This window comes from Pleurodeles waltl, chromosome 3_1 (genome assembly GCF_031143425.1).
Source record: "Pleurodeles waltl isolate 20211129_DDA chromosome 3_1, aPleWal1.hap1.20221129, whole genome shotgun sequence".
Taxonomy (NCBI): Eukaryota; Metazoa; Chordata; class Amphibia; order Caudata; family Salamandridae; genus Pleurodeles; species Pleurodeles waltl.
This window is the reverse complement of record NC_090440.1, coordinates 529,974,810-529,991,185: the sequence shown is the minus strand read 5'-3', so window position 1 is coordinate 529,991,185 and position 16,376 is coordinate 529,974,810. Positions and strand designations below refer to the sequence as shown.

The following is a 16,376-nucleotide window of genomic DNA, read 5'->3' as shown; positions in this document are numbered from 1 at the left end:
CTCTCCCCATGAAATCTTGATGGGTAGAGCAATGAGATTGCCAGCTGTTCCTGCACATGCACTTGTAAGCATTACAGATGACTTGGTGGTTGATTAGTGCAAGGGTCTAGCTGATGTGGTTCGCTCTTTTTCTCACCAGGTGGAAGCTACAGCTGTGCCATCATCCCAAAACCAGTGTCACAGTCTCTGAGCTGATGATTGGGTGGGGATCAAGAAGCACGTGCGGAAGTCTTGCTTGGAACCTAGGTGTAAAGGACCTTACCAGATTGTGTTGGTGACAACGACTGCTATGAAGTGTGCTGGAGTCCCGAATTAGATTCATGCTGGCCATACTCGTAAAGTGCCACATTCTTTGGATGATGAAAAAAATCCAGAGTTGCTGAGGGCACCAGCAGAAGCTGTACAGTCTCAAAGAGCAGAAAAAGAAACTGCAGAAACTGAGACAGAAGCAAAGACAGTGCAAACTGGTGATGATCCAGGTACTCCTCTGAGAGACTAAATAGAGGATAATCCTGGTGTTCCTCTATCAGCATCAGTATCAGAAGGATCAGGAGAGACTGTAGTAGGACAGTCAAGTCTGAACCAAAGGGCTCTCCAAGAAGCAAACGATTGGGAAAATCAGTTGAAACAAATCACGTTTCCTGAATTAGTCAAGAGAGGAGTTGAATTAGATTAAAGTCATGCAGATTTGACTCCTCCTGAAGTAGCAAAGGTGAAACTGGTACAGATACATCAAGTCAAATTCCTGCTGAACCAAGACAAATCATAAGTCCAGTTTTGCCAACAACACTCTCTAGAAAAACTGTGGAGGGAGACAAGTGGCTTACACTGCATGAAAATGAGAAGGTGCCTGATGTGCTATTGACTATAAATGAAGAGCTAGAAACAACAGCAGTAGCAGATGCAGATTTGAGTGAAAGAGAAATAAGTGTAAATCGGAGATCAAAAAGAGTTACAAGTTGAAAATTCTCATGGGCGTACCTTGATGCAGATGAGTGGCAACGTGAGTTCCAGTTCAACATTTTGGAACTTGAAATTGCATTCAAACTGAGTTTTGAAATCACATACCCAATTAAACAAGAAAAACATTACACACTAGAAGTAATAGTTAGTGATCAGCAAACTATGATCTACTAAGAGACTTTGAAGACATGATTTTGAAAAAGCTGCTAAACCGATTCTGGTGACACCTGAAAGCTGCAATAAATATCTACAAAGGAGACTGAAGATTATTTTAGATTTTTGGCTGCATAGTTAAATTTATTTTTATTGTTTCTTCACTTTCTGATTCCTTACAGGTCATGGGTACCAATTGCAATCACAAAAGAAATAATGAGTGTTGTAAATGTGTGTTTGCTGAATTGGGAATTTTATGTGTGTTAGTAAGTTTGCTATTAAATGTAAGTATGCATGTCTCTGATAACACAGAAACTAATTATGCACCTCCTCCAGAGCCTACTACACTTTAAAAATTAGAAAAGTTTAATAGGGATGAGAAATATTTACAATTAGATAACTCACAAGGTGATCTTTCTTCTAATTTTTTCTATCGCTTGCAGTATGGATATGTTGAGACAATAGATGCAAGAGAATGTTATGTGTGTACACAAAGTAGTCCGTCATCAGTACAAATAGGAAATACTTACCACAGCTTACCACTAACATATGGAATTAGTTACAGTCTGCTATTAACCCCTTCTGTGCCGCGGACGTAATGGTTACGTCCCGTGGCACAGTGCTCATGTGCCGAGGACGTAACCATTACTTCCTGGGCACTGAGCTCAGAGTGGGCTTCCCTCCCACCCCCCCCAAGGCAGGGATGGAAAGGGAAGTCCTTCCACTTCCACCCCCACCACCCGTAATGACGTCAGCACGCGATCGCGTGCTGAGATCATTACAGGATGCCGGTCGCACTGGAAGCCATTTGCTTCCAGTGCGTGATGGGAGAAACAGGTGATTTTCTCCTCCGGTGGGTGGGGGGTTTGGAACATAGAGGCACCGTGGGAAAGGAAAGGCTTTTCCCCCTGTGTCTCTTTGAGCATTCCTGCTGCCCGATCGCATTGCGATCGGGCAGCAGGAATGCCCACTAGACGCCAGGGATTTTGTTTTTCTTTATTTTTGTACTGTTTCGTGTTGGGGATCGGCCCCTTTGGCAAGGGTTGCTCCCATTTGGGGGGCATGTTTGTTGTGGCCATTTCTGCCCCCCTTCGGGGCAGATCGGCCTATTATTTTTAGGCTGATCTGCCCGCAACGGGGTCAGAAACCACTAGACGCCAGGGATTTGTTTCTCTTTATTTCTGCTGTGTTTTGTGTTGGGGAGCGGCCCCTTGGGCAAGGGTCGCCCCCATGTAGGGGGCATGTTTGTTGTGGCCATTTCTGCCCCCCTTGGGGGCAGATCGGCCTAGGGGGGCAGAAACCACTTGACGCCATGGATTTTTGAGTGTATGTTTATTCATGTGGGGGGATGTCCCCTTAGGCAAGGGCCACCCCCCCAAGGGGGGCATTGAACTGTTGGCCATTTCTACTCCCCTTGAGGGCAGATCGGCCTATTATTTTTAGGCTGATCTGCCCCCAAGGGGGGTAGAAACTACTAGAACGCTAGGGATTTTTTAAAATATGTTTATCTATGTGGGGGGGGGGCTTCCCCTTGGGCAACGGGGGCATTAAACTGTTGGCCATTTCTGCCCCCCTTGGGGGCAGATGGGCCTATTTTTCTTTAGGCCCATCTGCCCCGAAGGGGGGCAGAAGCCACTTAGACACCAGGGATAGTGTGTGTGTATTAGTGGATGGGGGGGCGGCCCCTTGAGCAAGGGCCACCCCCCTTTGGGAGCATGTGTACCATCATTTTTAGGCTGATAGAAACCACTAGAACGTCAGGGATTTTTTTAGATGTTTTTTATGTGGGGGGCGTCCCCTTGGGCAAGGGGGGCATTGAACTGTTGCCCATTTCTGCCCCGCTTGGGGGCAGATGGGCCTAATTGTTTTTAGGCCCATCTGCCTCCAAGGGGGGCAGAAGCCACTTCGACACCAGGGACAGTGTGTGTGTGTGTTAGTGGATGGGGGGGCGCGGGTCATCCCCCTTTGGGGGCATGTGTACCAAAGTGATTTCTGCCCCCCTTGGGGGCAGATGGGCCTATTTGTTTTTAGGCCCATTGCCCCCAAGGGGGTCAGAAGCCACTTAGGCACGAGGGATAGTGTGTGTGTTTTTTTTTTTGTTTTGTTTGGGGGTTGGCCCCTTGGGTAAGGGTCGCTCCCCATGGGGACACAGTACTAAATATATTTTCTGCCCTCCTTGGGGCAGATAGGCCTATTTTTTAGTAGGCCCATCTGCCCTTATGGCAGAATCCACTTAGGCACCAATTTCTAAATGCTTGATGGTTGGGTGTTTGTCAATTGACGAAGTATTTGCATTTGTGATTAAAAAAAAATTCTGCTTTTTGTCCTAGTTCAAAGCTTTTGTTTTTTTTGCTGTGGCTCCTTGCGGTTTTGGCGGTGGTTGACCTGCGGTTTGCATAGTTGCATGTTTTAGGTAAGTAAAAACAATTTACTCCAAAGGAGTACTGTTGCCATGCATGAATGACATGTTTGTAGGTGGTGTACTTAATGCAGGTTTGTGTGCGAAATTGTCCTTAGATTTGTGCACAATGATATTTGTGTTGTCTTATTTCTAATTTTTTTTTTTTTTTTTTTTAGTGGGATATCATTGGTGATTGCTGTGTCTGTGCAGAGTAGTTGCTGGTGAGTCAAGCTTTTTCAGGCAAGTGAGCTGTATAGTTTTTGAGTTTATAACTCATACTGATAAAGCTACACTTTATTACTTATCTTATACAGTAAGATAAGTAATGCACTGGTTGTTGGTGGTGCATTTGTCCAGTTAATTTTCGTAGGAAACATCATGACTAGCCGCAGGATGACCGCTCAGCAGGTGGTTGGTATGCTTTTTGAGTCATTGTCTGATCATGATTATGAGACAGACTCTGCATCTGAGGCAGAGGAGGAAGTGAGAGATTCTGGCAGTGAGGTTTCTGTCGGAGAGGAATCATCTGATAAGGAAGTTACACTCAGTGCAGATGAAGGTCCTGTTTTAGAGGAGGACACTGATGTGCCATTAGTGCAGCAACCTGGGGCTGAAAGGTTTCCCGTTAGAAGACCTGATCTCTGGGTTGCCCCAAACATGGAGCAGCCAGAGTTGCCTGCCTTTACTGGTCTCCCGGGGTGTAGAGTCAATTCAGAGAACTTTTTGCCTGTCAATTTCTTTGACTTATTTGTTGATGATGTGTTTTTGGAAGAGATTGTTGAGCAGATTTATTTGTCTGCGGAGCAGTATTTGAGGGACAACGCTGCTAGACTGAAGCCACACTCTAGAGCTACCCAGTGGATTCCCACAAATTTGGACGAGATGAAAAGGTTTTTGGGTTTTACTTTTTTGATGAGGTTAATAAGGAAACCGTCACTGGCTTCTTTGGTCTACTAGTCCCTTGATAGCAAAAGCTATATTTCCTGCAACCATGAGTCGTAATCAGTATTTGCTTCTTAGGATGCTGCATTTTGTTGACAATGCATTAGCCTTGCCACGAGGTCACCCTGATTCTGACCGTCTTTTTAAGAGTAGGCCTGTCCTTGATAATTTTGTACATCGGTTTTCAGAGGTCTATGTTCCAGGCAAAGAAATAGCTGTGAACGAATCTTTGGTCCTCTTCAAGGGTCGTTTGGTTTTTAGGCAGTACATTCCTAGCAAGAGGGCACGATGTGGAATTAAATTGTATATGCTGTCTGGAAGTAGTACAGGATATGTGTATAGTTTCGATGTCTACACTGATAAGGATTCCAGTATTGACCCCCCTGGTTGTCCTCCCACTTTTGGAGTTACTGAGAAAAATGTGTGGGAACTTGGTAGACGACTGTTCAACAAAGGTCATCATTTGTATGTAGATAACTTCTACACTGGAGTGCAGTTGTTCAAGGAATTGTTTAGAGTGGACACTGTTGCTTGTAGCACAATTCGTTGTAACCTGAAAGGCTATCCAAGGGAGCTTGTCTGTAAAAAACTTGAGAGGGGACAGTGCAGTTCCTTGCGGAATGATGAGCTGCTAGCTTTGACATTTTCAGACAGGAGGGATGTTTACATGCTAAGTACCATCCATTATGAGAGTACTTCCTCCGTGACTGTTTGGGGCCAGGTTGCTGGAGTACGCAAACCTGTGTGCATTTTAGATTCTAATAAGCACATGGGAGGTCTAGATAGAGTTGATCAAAGGTTGGAACCTTATACTGCTATTCGTAAGACTTACGTTTGGTATAAGAAGTTAACAATTCACCTCTTCCACTTAGCAACTTTTAATGCTTTTATTGTGTTTAAGGATAGGTCTCCAGAGCCAAAGATGACATTTGTGAACTTTCAGGAGTCAGTGATAGAGAGCCTTATTGTGGTGGAACCGGCCAGAGTTCCTAGAGAAGCAGTGGTGGAGGATGTGGCTAGATTAAAAGATCGCCACTTTGCTGAGCACATTCCTCCCACATCCAAAAAAGACTTTCCAGCTAGGAAATGTAGAGTGTGTTTTCAAAGAGGTATCCGGGGGGAGACTCGAATGTACTGCCCAGATTGTCCTTCAAAGCCTGGGCTGTGTGTGGGTGGTTGTTTCAAGAATTACCACACCCAGAAGAATTACTGGGAACAACCATAAGTGCAAACTGCCTGTTTTGTATTTTCATGTGTTCAGTTTAATGGTTGGCATTTCTGTCATGTACTTAGTTAGAGCTTTTGTGTTTGTAGTTTGGTAATTATTTCTAATTAGTTAGTGGTTTCTTTGTTTAAAAAAAAAAAGTGATGTAATTGTGTGTGGAGTGGTGCTTGGCTGACGGTGTGCATATTGACTTGCTGTTGGCTACTGCAACACACTGCCAGCCAAGCGCCAGTCCACACACTCCCACCAGCTAGTGTGATTGCTGTATCAGGCATGTGGGCATATGTAAGTGATGGGCCGTTGAGTGGCGCTGTCTGTCGATGCGAGTGTTGTAATGTGCTGGGCCCATGGCTAGCGGCGAATGGTCTTGTGCATGTCATGTATGAAAGGTGTGTGAATGGACTGTAAAGCGGTTGGTGCCTTGCCGTGGCTTTACAGCTCATGAGCTGTGAGTCATTGGTTCAGTTTTTTGGCCTTTCGGTTATTAACAGTGCATTTTATTTTTGTGAAATCTCTTGTTAATAAAATTTGATCCACTGAACCATCACTCACCCTTGTGCCAAATCCAACCAGTATGTGTGTTAAAAATGACAAAACCTGCTCCGCTGTGATCAGGCGTTGCAGCACACCTGTGACACGCTAGGTGTCTTAGGTGGGACCCCGATGATGAAGCATGCCACCAACTTAGTTGGTGGGTGAGGGGTCTTTTTAACATAACCTAAGTGTGTTTCTTTTCATAATTTTAGTGTTTGGGACAACACATAAGTATGTGGACACACCAAAATGATCTATTGCAAAACTACATGTGTTTGGGTGGGGGGGGGGGAGCACCCATGTTTTTGGTCCCGGGTGCGGCCTTCATCTAGGGAAACCTACCAAACCCAGGCATGTTTTAAAAATAGACACCCCAAGGAGTCCAAGGAGGTGTGGCTTGTCTGGATCCGCCAATATTTTCTTACCCAGACTCCTCTGCAAACCTCCTAATTTGCATTAAAAAATCATATTTTCCTCACTTTTCTTTGTAGGATCACCGCTGCGGCACAAATTTCCTACCACCCAGCGTTCCCCTCACTCCCCCAAGTAAAATGATACCTCACTTGCATGGGTCCCCAAAGCAGAGTCAGCCTAAAAGATGTATAAAAGAAAAATATGTGCTTATCAACTCGCTGTGCTATCCCCTCAATCTCTACATATTTTTGGCCTTTTTCTGTTGCAGCCCCCTGGCCAACCCACACAAGTGAGGTACCATTTTTATCTGGAGACTTGGGGGAACGCTGGGTGGAAGGAAATTACTGGCTCCTCTCAGATTCCAGAACTTTCTGTCACCGAAATGAGAGGAAAAAGTGTTTTTTTTGGCCACTTTTTGAGGTTTGCAAAGGATTCTGGGTAACAGAACTTGGTCAAAGCCCCACAAATCACCCCAACTTGGATTCCCCTAGGTGTCTAGTTTTCAAAACTACGCAGGTTTGCTAGGTTTCCCTAGGTGCCGGCTGAGCTGCAGGCCAAAATCCACAGCTAGGCACTTTGCAAAAAACAGCTCTGTTTTCTTTGTGAAAATGTGATGTGTCCACGTTGTGTTTTGGGGCAGTTCCTGTTGCGGGCCCTAGATCCACGCAAGTGAGGTACCATTTTTATTGGGAGTAGTGGAGGAACACAGAATAGCAAAACAAGTGTTATTGTCTCTTGTCTTTCTCTACATTTTGTCCTTCCAAATGTAAGACAGTGTGTAAAAAAGACGTTTATTTGAGAAATGCCCTGTAATTCACTTGCTAGTATGGGCACCCCGAAATTCAGAGATGTGCAAATAACCACTGCTTCTCAACACCTTATCTTGTGGCCATTTCGGAAATACAAAGGTTTTCTTGATACCTATTTTTCACTTTTTATATTTCAGCAAATGACTTGCTGTATACCCGGCATAGAATAAAAACCCATTGCATGGTGCAGCTCATTTATTGGCTCTGGGTACCTAGGGTTCTTGATGAACCTACAAGCCCTATATATCCCCGCAACCAGAAGAGTCCAGCTGACGTAACGGTATATTGCTTTAAACAATCTGACATCGCAGGAAAAAGTTACAGAGTAAAACGTGGAGAAAAATGGCTGTTTTTTCACCTCAATTTCAATATGTTTTTATTTCAGCTGTTATTTTCTGTAGGAAACACTTGTAGGATCTACACAAATGACCCCTTGCTGCATTCAGAATTTTGTCTACTTTACAGAAATGTTTATCTTTCTGGGATCCAGCATAGGTTTCTCACCCATTTTGGTCACTAACTGGAAGGAGGCTGAAAACACAAAAAAAGTAAAAATGGGGTATGTCCCAGTAAAATGTCAAAATTGTGTTGAAAAATTGGGTTTTCTAATTCAAGTCTGCCTGTTCCTGAAAGCTGGGAAGATGGTGATCTTACCAGAACAAACCCTTTGTTGATGCCATTTTCAGGGAAAACCCCACGAGCCGCCTTCTGCGGCCTTTTTTCCCCATTTTTTTGAAAAAAATGAAATGTTCACTGTATTTTGGCTAATATCTTGCTCTCCTTCAGGAGAACCCACAAAGTCTGGGTACCTATAGAATCCCTAGGATGTTGGAAAAAAAGGATGCAAATTTGGCGTGGGTAGCTTATGTGAACAAAAAGTTATGAGGGCCTAAGCGAGAACTGCCCCAAAAAGCCAAAAATGCTCGGCACAGGAGGGGAAAAGGCCTGGCAGCGAAGGGGTTAACAAGATTCTATAATCAAGAATGCATACAATATTTATTTTCCAGTTTTGACCTGGTCTTTTATTTTGTTCCAGTTAACCAACACTTGAGTAGTATTGCTAAATCTAGAAATATTTACATTGTGGGAGGTTTCTTTGAGCCTACACTGACATATGGAGCAGACTATGCACACCGTAATAATCTTACATGTACACTTTCACCAGTGGAGAAAACTTTCCAGGACTGATGACAGAAGAAACGCAATGAAGGAGAAAATAGAGAAAGGTTTAGTTAAAAGGACATCTAGGAATGACTATGCATATAGCGAAACTAACACACAAGGACACACAAGGGAAGCTTGCTTCAGAATATCAACATGTAGGAAAGCTTTGTATATGCAGGCCACAATCCAGAATAGATACGAAATTTGTGGGAATGCGTGAGTGCAGACATGTATTCCTTTTTAAGAATACATGGAATTTTATGCTCAATGGACAAGACCCTGGTATGGGACTTTTTTACCTGGGAGTGATCTTTTCAAACATTTATCAGATTGACAACGTAGAAGACACACATGGACTATAAAGACCAAGATCAAAAAGGGCAAGCTATTCAGAAATAGTAGCGGATATATTTTGAGCAATCATTCCTTCAATAGGAGCTGTTCTGAATGACATTAAAATTAGAAAGCTGTCTACCATAGTAGATATGCAGAATATCTAGCAGAATCTCTGGAGCCATAATTTTGATGAAATCTGACATGGCTGAGGTTCTCTCAATGCTTTTTCAGAACTGTCTTCTGTTAGACATCCTTTTAGCAAAAGAGGGCGGAGTCTGCTGGATGCTTGAAGGGAAACATTATTGCACATATATCCCTGATAACAGTAAAGGAATTCGAAATTTTATTAAAAACTTAACAGATCTAAATTCTGATTTAAAAGGTTAGAAAGAGCCAAAGGTGTGGGAAAACATAGCCAAAGGTTTACTGAAATGAAAAATTGGTTGGGAAATCTTGGTCAAAGTGCTGTAGAAATGATACTGAAACCATTATTAATAGTGGTTGTGTGTGTCATTAGCATATTCAGACTTTACAAATTGTATAGATGCATACAAAGACAACAAATGAAAAATGAACAAAGGAGAGAAGAAATAAAAATGGAAAAGGTGAGAAGCAGATACTTTCATGATTTGAGAAATTTTTAAACTGTAGAAAACCAAGAATCAATAGACATTTTAGACAAACTAAATTTTGAGTTATCTCATTGGTATTAATACAAGTATTAATATATATTTATTTTGTGACATCGCATATAGCTGTCAGAGGAGGGATTGTTAGAGAGCAAACATTATTAAGGCATAACTGAAAAACATGTGTTTGAAAAATAAACGTGAAGTTTTAAAATGACTGACATGGTGAACACCATAAACAACAAGCGTTATGTGAAAATGTACTAAAGAAGTAGAATTATTTATGCATTTTAAATGTAATGGTTTGAAATTATTACTAAAATGTTTTATTTTCTTCAAGTGTTAGCATTAGTGAAAGGCCTGCATTTAGCATTTTCTAGAGGCCTATGTTTTAGCATTTTCAAGAAGGACGATGTTCACTTATTGCTGGGATATGGTGGCATTCTTGGAGGAACTTTTTTGACTTGCTAGGGAAAGTGCTTCTGTAGAGCAAAGGAACTACTCACTTTGTGAGGACTAAGGAAGGAAGACCGAGTAGGAGGTGATGAACGGCGGAGCCTTCAGAATGGAGTGGGGGGCATTGAGAATGCAGGGCGCCGTGAGAGAAAGAAAGGTCAATTGAATGATTGTCGTCGGGCAAGGTGTTGAGGGTGGAGGGTTATGCAGTTCAAGAGGGAGGAGTAAGGGATTGAGCGGAGTGAGGGAGGTGATGGTGTTTTTGAGGTGTGCTCTGTGTGGATGGTGAAGGGAGGGAACGGTTGGAGGGGTGGATTTACCTGTATCGTTCGATATCCAATTTATTCCCTAGAAGCAGAACAGGGTAGTCGTGGCGACTCTCCTTTATGTGCCGGGAAAGTACGTCGAGGTACAGCTGGCAGCCCTCAAAGCTTCTCTTGTTGTCAATGCTGTAGATAACCATGAAGGCATGGGCCCAGTACAGGTAGCGTTCACAGGCGACAGGTCCATCCTGGGGAGACAGGAGCAGAGCGTCACTTCACACTTACACTTACAGACTGCGTATTTATCAAGCATCACTGTCACCTATGAGCGCATCGCCTCACACTCTCACCTGTCCATGCACCAGTTGCCACACTCACTGGCACATGCATTGCCTGTCAGCCACACCTATGCATGCATCAGATCCCACACTCACTGGTGCATGCATCACCTACCTTTGAACCCCGCAGGCGCATGCATCACTTAACATCACTTAACATTCTCACCCCAAGGTTTATCATTCAACACTTAATTCTGACACCCACCTTCCCACTCTTCCCAGTGCGCGCATCTCTTCACATTCTCAGCAGTACATGCACTCATTTGCATTTTCAACTTTACATGCCTCAACCTGAACTCCGCTTACAATCATTTACACCTTCAGTTTGCTATTCATTTACACCTTCAGTTTGCTATTCATCACCTAACACTCTCATCTCTAAATGCATCTTTTCATTCTCGTTCACCTATGTATGCCCCACTTTACACTCTAACTTAAAGGTCATTCATCTCATGAAAATGCTACCTGCGCAAGCATCACTTCATCCTCTCACCTGTGCTTGGCTCATCCTCATACCTAGGGCACAATGCAGGAATCACTTCATCCTCTCATCTGTGCTTGGCTCATCCTCATACCTAGGGCACAATGCAGGAATCACTTCATCCTCTCACCTGTGCTTGGCTAATCCTCATACCTAGGGCACAATGCAGGAATCCCTTCATACTCTCACCTGTGCTTGGCTCATCCTCATACCTATGGCACAATGCAGGAATCCCTTCATACTCTCACCTGTGCTTGGCTCATCCTCATACCTATGGCACAATGCAGGAATCCCTTCATACTCTCATCTGTGTTTGCATCGTCTCACTGTGTCACATTGTCCACTCTGCTTTCCATGTTGTTTTTCATCACGCTGTCACCTGCTCATCCATCGCCTCACATGCTCACCTGTGCAAGCATGTGTTCTTGCTCCCACCATTACATTCATCCCTTCACACTGTTACATATGCATGCATCATTTTACACTCTCGTCTCAATGCTTATGATTCTTCACTTTACACTGCTGCCTGTGCCTGCATCGTCTCACAATCATATCTGTGCATGCATCACTTTACATCTTCGTCTTTATGCTTGCCATTCATCATTCAACATTGTCACCCGTTTAGACGTTGTCCTAAACTCTCATTTGTGCACACATCCTTTCCCACTCTTACCACTACATGCACTGCTTTACACTCTCATCTCCATGCTTGCCATTCATCACCCACTGTGTAGGTGTTTCCCTATACTCTAATGTGTGCATTCATCACTTTACACTCTCATCTCAATGCTTGCCATTCATCACCCAACAATGCCACCTGCGTAGGTGTTTCCCTATACTCTAATGTGTGCGTACATCACTTCATACTACTACCTGTGCATTAATCACTTTACACTCTCATCTCCATGCTTGCCATTCATCACCCACTGTGCAGGTGTTTCCCTATACTCTAATGTGTGCATTCATCACTTCATACTACTACCTGTGCATTCATCACTTTACACTCTTATCTCCATGCTTGCCATTCATCACCCAACATTGCCACCTGTGTAGGTGTTTCCCTATACTCTAATGTGTGCCTACATCACTTCATACTACTACCTGTGCATTCATCACTTTACACTCTTATCTCCATGCTTGCCATTCATCACCCAACATTGCCACCTGTGTAGGTGTTTCCCTATACTCTAATGTGTGCCTACATCACTTCATACTACTACCTGTGCATTCATCACTTTACACTCTCATCTCAATGCTTGCCATTCATCACCCAACAATGCCACCTGTGTAGGTGTTTCCCTGTACTCTAATGTGTGCATTCATCACTTTACACTCTCATCTCCATGCTTGCCATTCATCACCCAACATTGCCACCTGTGTAGGTGTTTCCCTATACTCTAATGTGTGCATTCATCACTTTACACTCTCATCCTCATGCTTGGCATTCATTATTTAACAGTGCCAGCTGCCAGCTTAAATGCATCACTTCCAGATTCACCAGTTAAGTAATTGACGGGTTCCTAGACCTGGCCCCAGGGGATAAGGGCAGTCCCATAAACGCTGCCCAGAACTTTTCTCTGGTGAAAATATACAGTTTGATATCCGCTTATGGTAAAAAACAGAGGAAGTGCAAACGAGTTAGCACCTTTTTTCTTTGTCCACAGCAAAAATATTTTTACCATGGAGAAATCCCTTAGCCGATGCTTCCCCATATTTTGGGGGATGATCTCTTGCCAAACATGGAAGGGATTTATTGCTTCCCTTAACAGGAGTAAATATCTGAAAATTTCCAGTGTGAAAAAGGATTTCAGAATACTGACAAATTCGTAAATTAGTTGCTGTGCACACAATTCCAGGACAATCCTGTCTTGGTAATGTCAATGCTTGCTCAAATCTGAACTTTATTTTGGGTAATTACAATTGTGGCTCGCCATGGCTACAGGGGGCTGGGTAGCGCGAGGGGACAGGGGTGTGGTGGTGGGGTAGGTAAATACATTTAAATTAAAAATGAAAAATAAACTTACCTCTGCGCCGCTCCTCTCCTCTCTTCCGTCTCCTCAGGCTGCAGGCAGGCACAGGCTCCCAGCCTGCCCGGGGGCCAATCCTGACGCTGCAGACAGCGTCAAGATTGGCTGGGAGCGCCCTGACTGGGTGCTCCCAGGCAGACTGGGAGCCTGTGCAGTCTCTCTGAGAGCCTACTGCGCATGTATGTTTGGCTGGCCGGAGACGCTCACTGCTCGTCACCCCATGGCCCACTCCTTTCACAAGGCAGGGACAATAAACATAGTGTTCCTTCCATGTGAAAGGTTTGCAGCTTCTGCTGCTGGCGGGGGCGACGCCCCTCTGCCCAAGCGGAGGAGCTGCCACTGGGTAATTATTATTCTTGCTGTTACAGCAGTGGGATGGGTCAGGGTCCTGGAGAAGGAGTAAGATGGAGACCTCAGCACAGATGTCCAATGCATCACCGAGCTCTGAGCTCTAAGCAACTTAATGCTGATGCAGCAGAGTGTCATCTTCTGAATGCACAATATATATTGTAGACTTACGTGCATAATTCTGATTGTGGTCTTGCATATAACACATAACAGAAACAACTGTTTCTTGGTTCCTTAATAAAGGAGTTAATTAAGAGTCAACTCTAGCACGCTCATTTTCCCACCCTTGGAAGAATGAAAACTAGAGTTGGTTTTTCAGGATATGAAACTTGTGCCATCTGCATTACAGGCAGGACGTGTCTCATGTTCATATGTACCTGGCTCTTTCACTAGAACTGAAACGGGGAGCCTGCATGTTATACCTGGAAAGCACAACAGACCATTCGGCAGCCTTCTAGGAGTCAACCCTTTCACCTGCAGATTCCACCCAGTGCACTGCAGCAGATACATTAACACCTTAAACTGTCTTCTTGTTATTAGAGTCGGACACCTGCTGAATGCACTTCTCTTCACTGGGCCTCTTAAGTCTCTGGGTTGTATTACCAGCCGCTACTCATCACCAGCGTTCAGAACCATTATGTTAGCAGAGTGGATTATTGTTCAAACCAGAGCTTGAAATGGAAAAAATAAGGTGCAGGTACTCTGTGCTAGAGTACCTGCTTGTTTCTGAGAAGTGCCGGTACTACCCAATTAAAAGTATTACGTTTTTCTTGAGATGTGCCGGTACACTCCCGCTCAAAATAGAAAAGTGCCGGTACTTAGTACCGGACAGTACCGGCCCATTTAAAGCACTGGTTTAAACTAGGGAAATTTGAAGACTGTGAAGGTTATTTATCAGGTGAAAGAAACCCTTAGAGTGGGTGCTTCCAAGTTGGTCCAAAATGTGTCCTCTTTAAAGATACGCGTGGCCAGAGGTGTAAAAATATCGATACTGTAAGGATTGCTATGTTTGAGCATTGGATCCAGGCAGGTGTACTGTCTAAATCACCATGGATACAAGGATTCTATTAGCACGTTCAAAATAATCTTGTCTCTGTGTTAAATGTTTTTCCCTATTCACATGTAGGTCATTCTGTTTCATCTCTACTAGCCTTTTAGAGGCAACTGACTGGCTCGGATCAAGCCCCGATGAACCGGATAGTGTTGGGAAGAATTAATCACATGACTACAAGTGTGTGACATACACCTGACTCTTCCCCGGCCCTGACAGTGGGGAAACCTGCCTTGTAACCGAAGCTGTCTCTCAGCAGCCAACATACTTGGCAGAAAATGAATACGGACTGACAAAAAAATGATGGCGCGCAATCTGAAAATTGCAACAGTTATTGAAAGAAAAAAAGATGGAACATTTTATGAAAAAACGCATCAACATTTTCCAGCAAAGCCGTCTGGAAACGGACCAAGCTCGCAGGGAAATAAGCCAAATGTCTAGGCTTTGATGAAGCTGGCAGCCTGTGTGACGGCGAAGGTGTGTGTCATCGAGGCCACGATCAGTCTCCGCAACGACTTATAAACTAAACTCTAATGGGGCTGTGGACCATGTTGTTCTTTCAAAGGCACTTCAAAGCCAGGCTCGGGCCCGGGGCCACATGAAGGCGCCCGCTGTGCCGCGAGCTCGGGAGAGGATTATGGGAGTACAAAGACGCATTGTGCTACATCTGCCCAGTGGTATCTAGGGGCGCTCTGACCTCACAGGCCTGAGACTCCCGGGACGGAGGGAGTGTTAGGCTTTAATCCCAGGCATGTCTCACGCCAGCGACCACCAACCAGTCTCATATGGGTTTTATCACTTTATGAAACCATCCTCGCTCACTACTTTTTTGTTGTTGTGAGATGCTGGTATAGTAAAAAGCTTCAGTCTTCAGTCAGCTGGAAATAGGACCGGTTCAGCAAGTGTACAGGTTTGCCAAGCTCCCTTCTCAGCTAAGAACCAGTGAGCTTGCATAGCGCCTTTAGCATTTCCAGTTCCGTTTCAATCTGCCTAAGGAAGGCAAGGCCCAAACCTACAGAGGTGTAGGTGGTTAAGTGGAACAATATGTTCTTGTGTGTGTGTTTGTGTGTGTGACTGTGAGTGAGTGGGAAAAAGTGATGTGTAACTGTGAGTGAGAATGAGTGAGTCAGAGTGGGTAAGATTAAGTGGTACTAAGGGAGAGTGAGTGAACAGAAGTGAGTGTGAGAGGCAGTGAAAATAAGTGAGTGCGAATGAGTGAGAGCAAGGATGCGTGTGTGTATGTGTGAGTCTGAGAGGATGAGTCTGTGTGTGAGAATGTAAATTGCAAGAGTGAGAGAGTGTGCTTGTGAGTGCTACTCTTGCTAGTCTGTCAGTGGCACTGCCATCCTGTATGCAATCCTTGTCATATTGGGTACCCAAGACCAAATGCCAACAGTGGGACACTGAAGGCAATTCGTAGAAAAACGGGTACCTATGGCAAAATGCTGACGCTGGCACACTATGAAAGGGATACCGTTAAAACAATAAATTCCTCAGTTGTGACACAGCACCGACATGCTGGAAGAACTGTGCAACACTTACTGGGGAAATTAAAGTTACTATTTGTGCATAGTTTCTAATTTTCAATTTTCAATAAATGGAATATACCTGTCCCCTTTTGTATATACAGTGAGAACGGTCAACATATTTAGTCGATCTTTTTCTTAAAGAATATTTATGCAACAAGACTGTGAGGGCAAAGCTTTATAATTTTAGCACCACCAATTTTGGATAAAAAAGGATCAGAGTACCATTCTTACATCAAACTGCATTGCAGCCTGATGCACAGCAACAGATGCAACCAGTGGTGGAGGGGAAAATGTGACTGATTTTTCCATTCAA

At 44.0% G+C, this 16,376-nt stretch overlaps 1 protein-coding gene across 3 annotated transcripts in view; it reads right to left on the bottom strand.

Moving 5' to 3' along the window:
* The window catches only part of RASL12 (RAS like family 12), a 188,062-nt gene that overhangs the window by 32,665 nt on the left and 139,021 nt on the right, over positions 1-16,376 (bottom strand). For all 3 annotated transcript variants that reach the window (XM_069222822.1, XM_069222823.1, XM_069222824.1), the window contains one exon: positions 10,347-10,537. In XM_069222822.1, the coding sequence (XP_069078923.1) occupies positions 10,347-10,537 (191 nt within the window). The remainder of the gene's footprint in view (positions 1-10,346; positions 10,538-16,376) is intronic.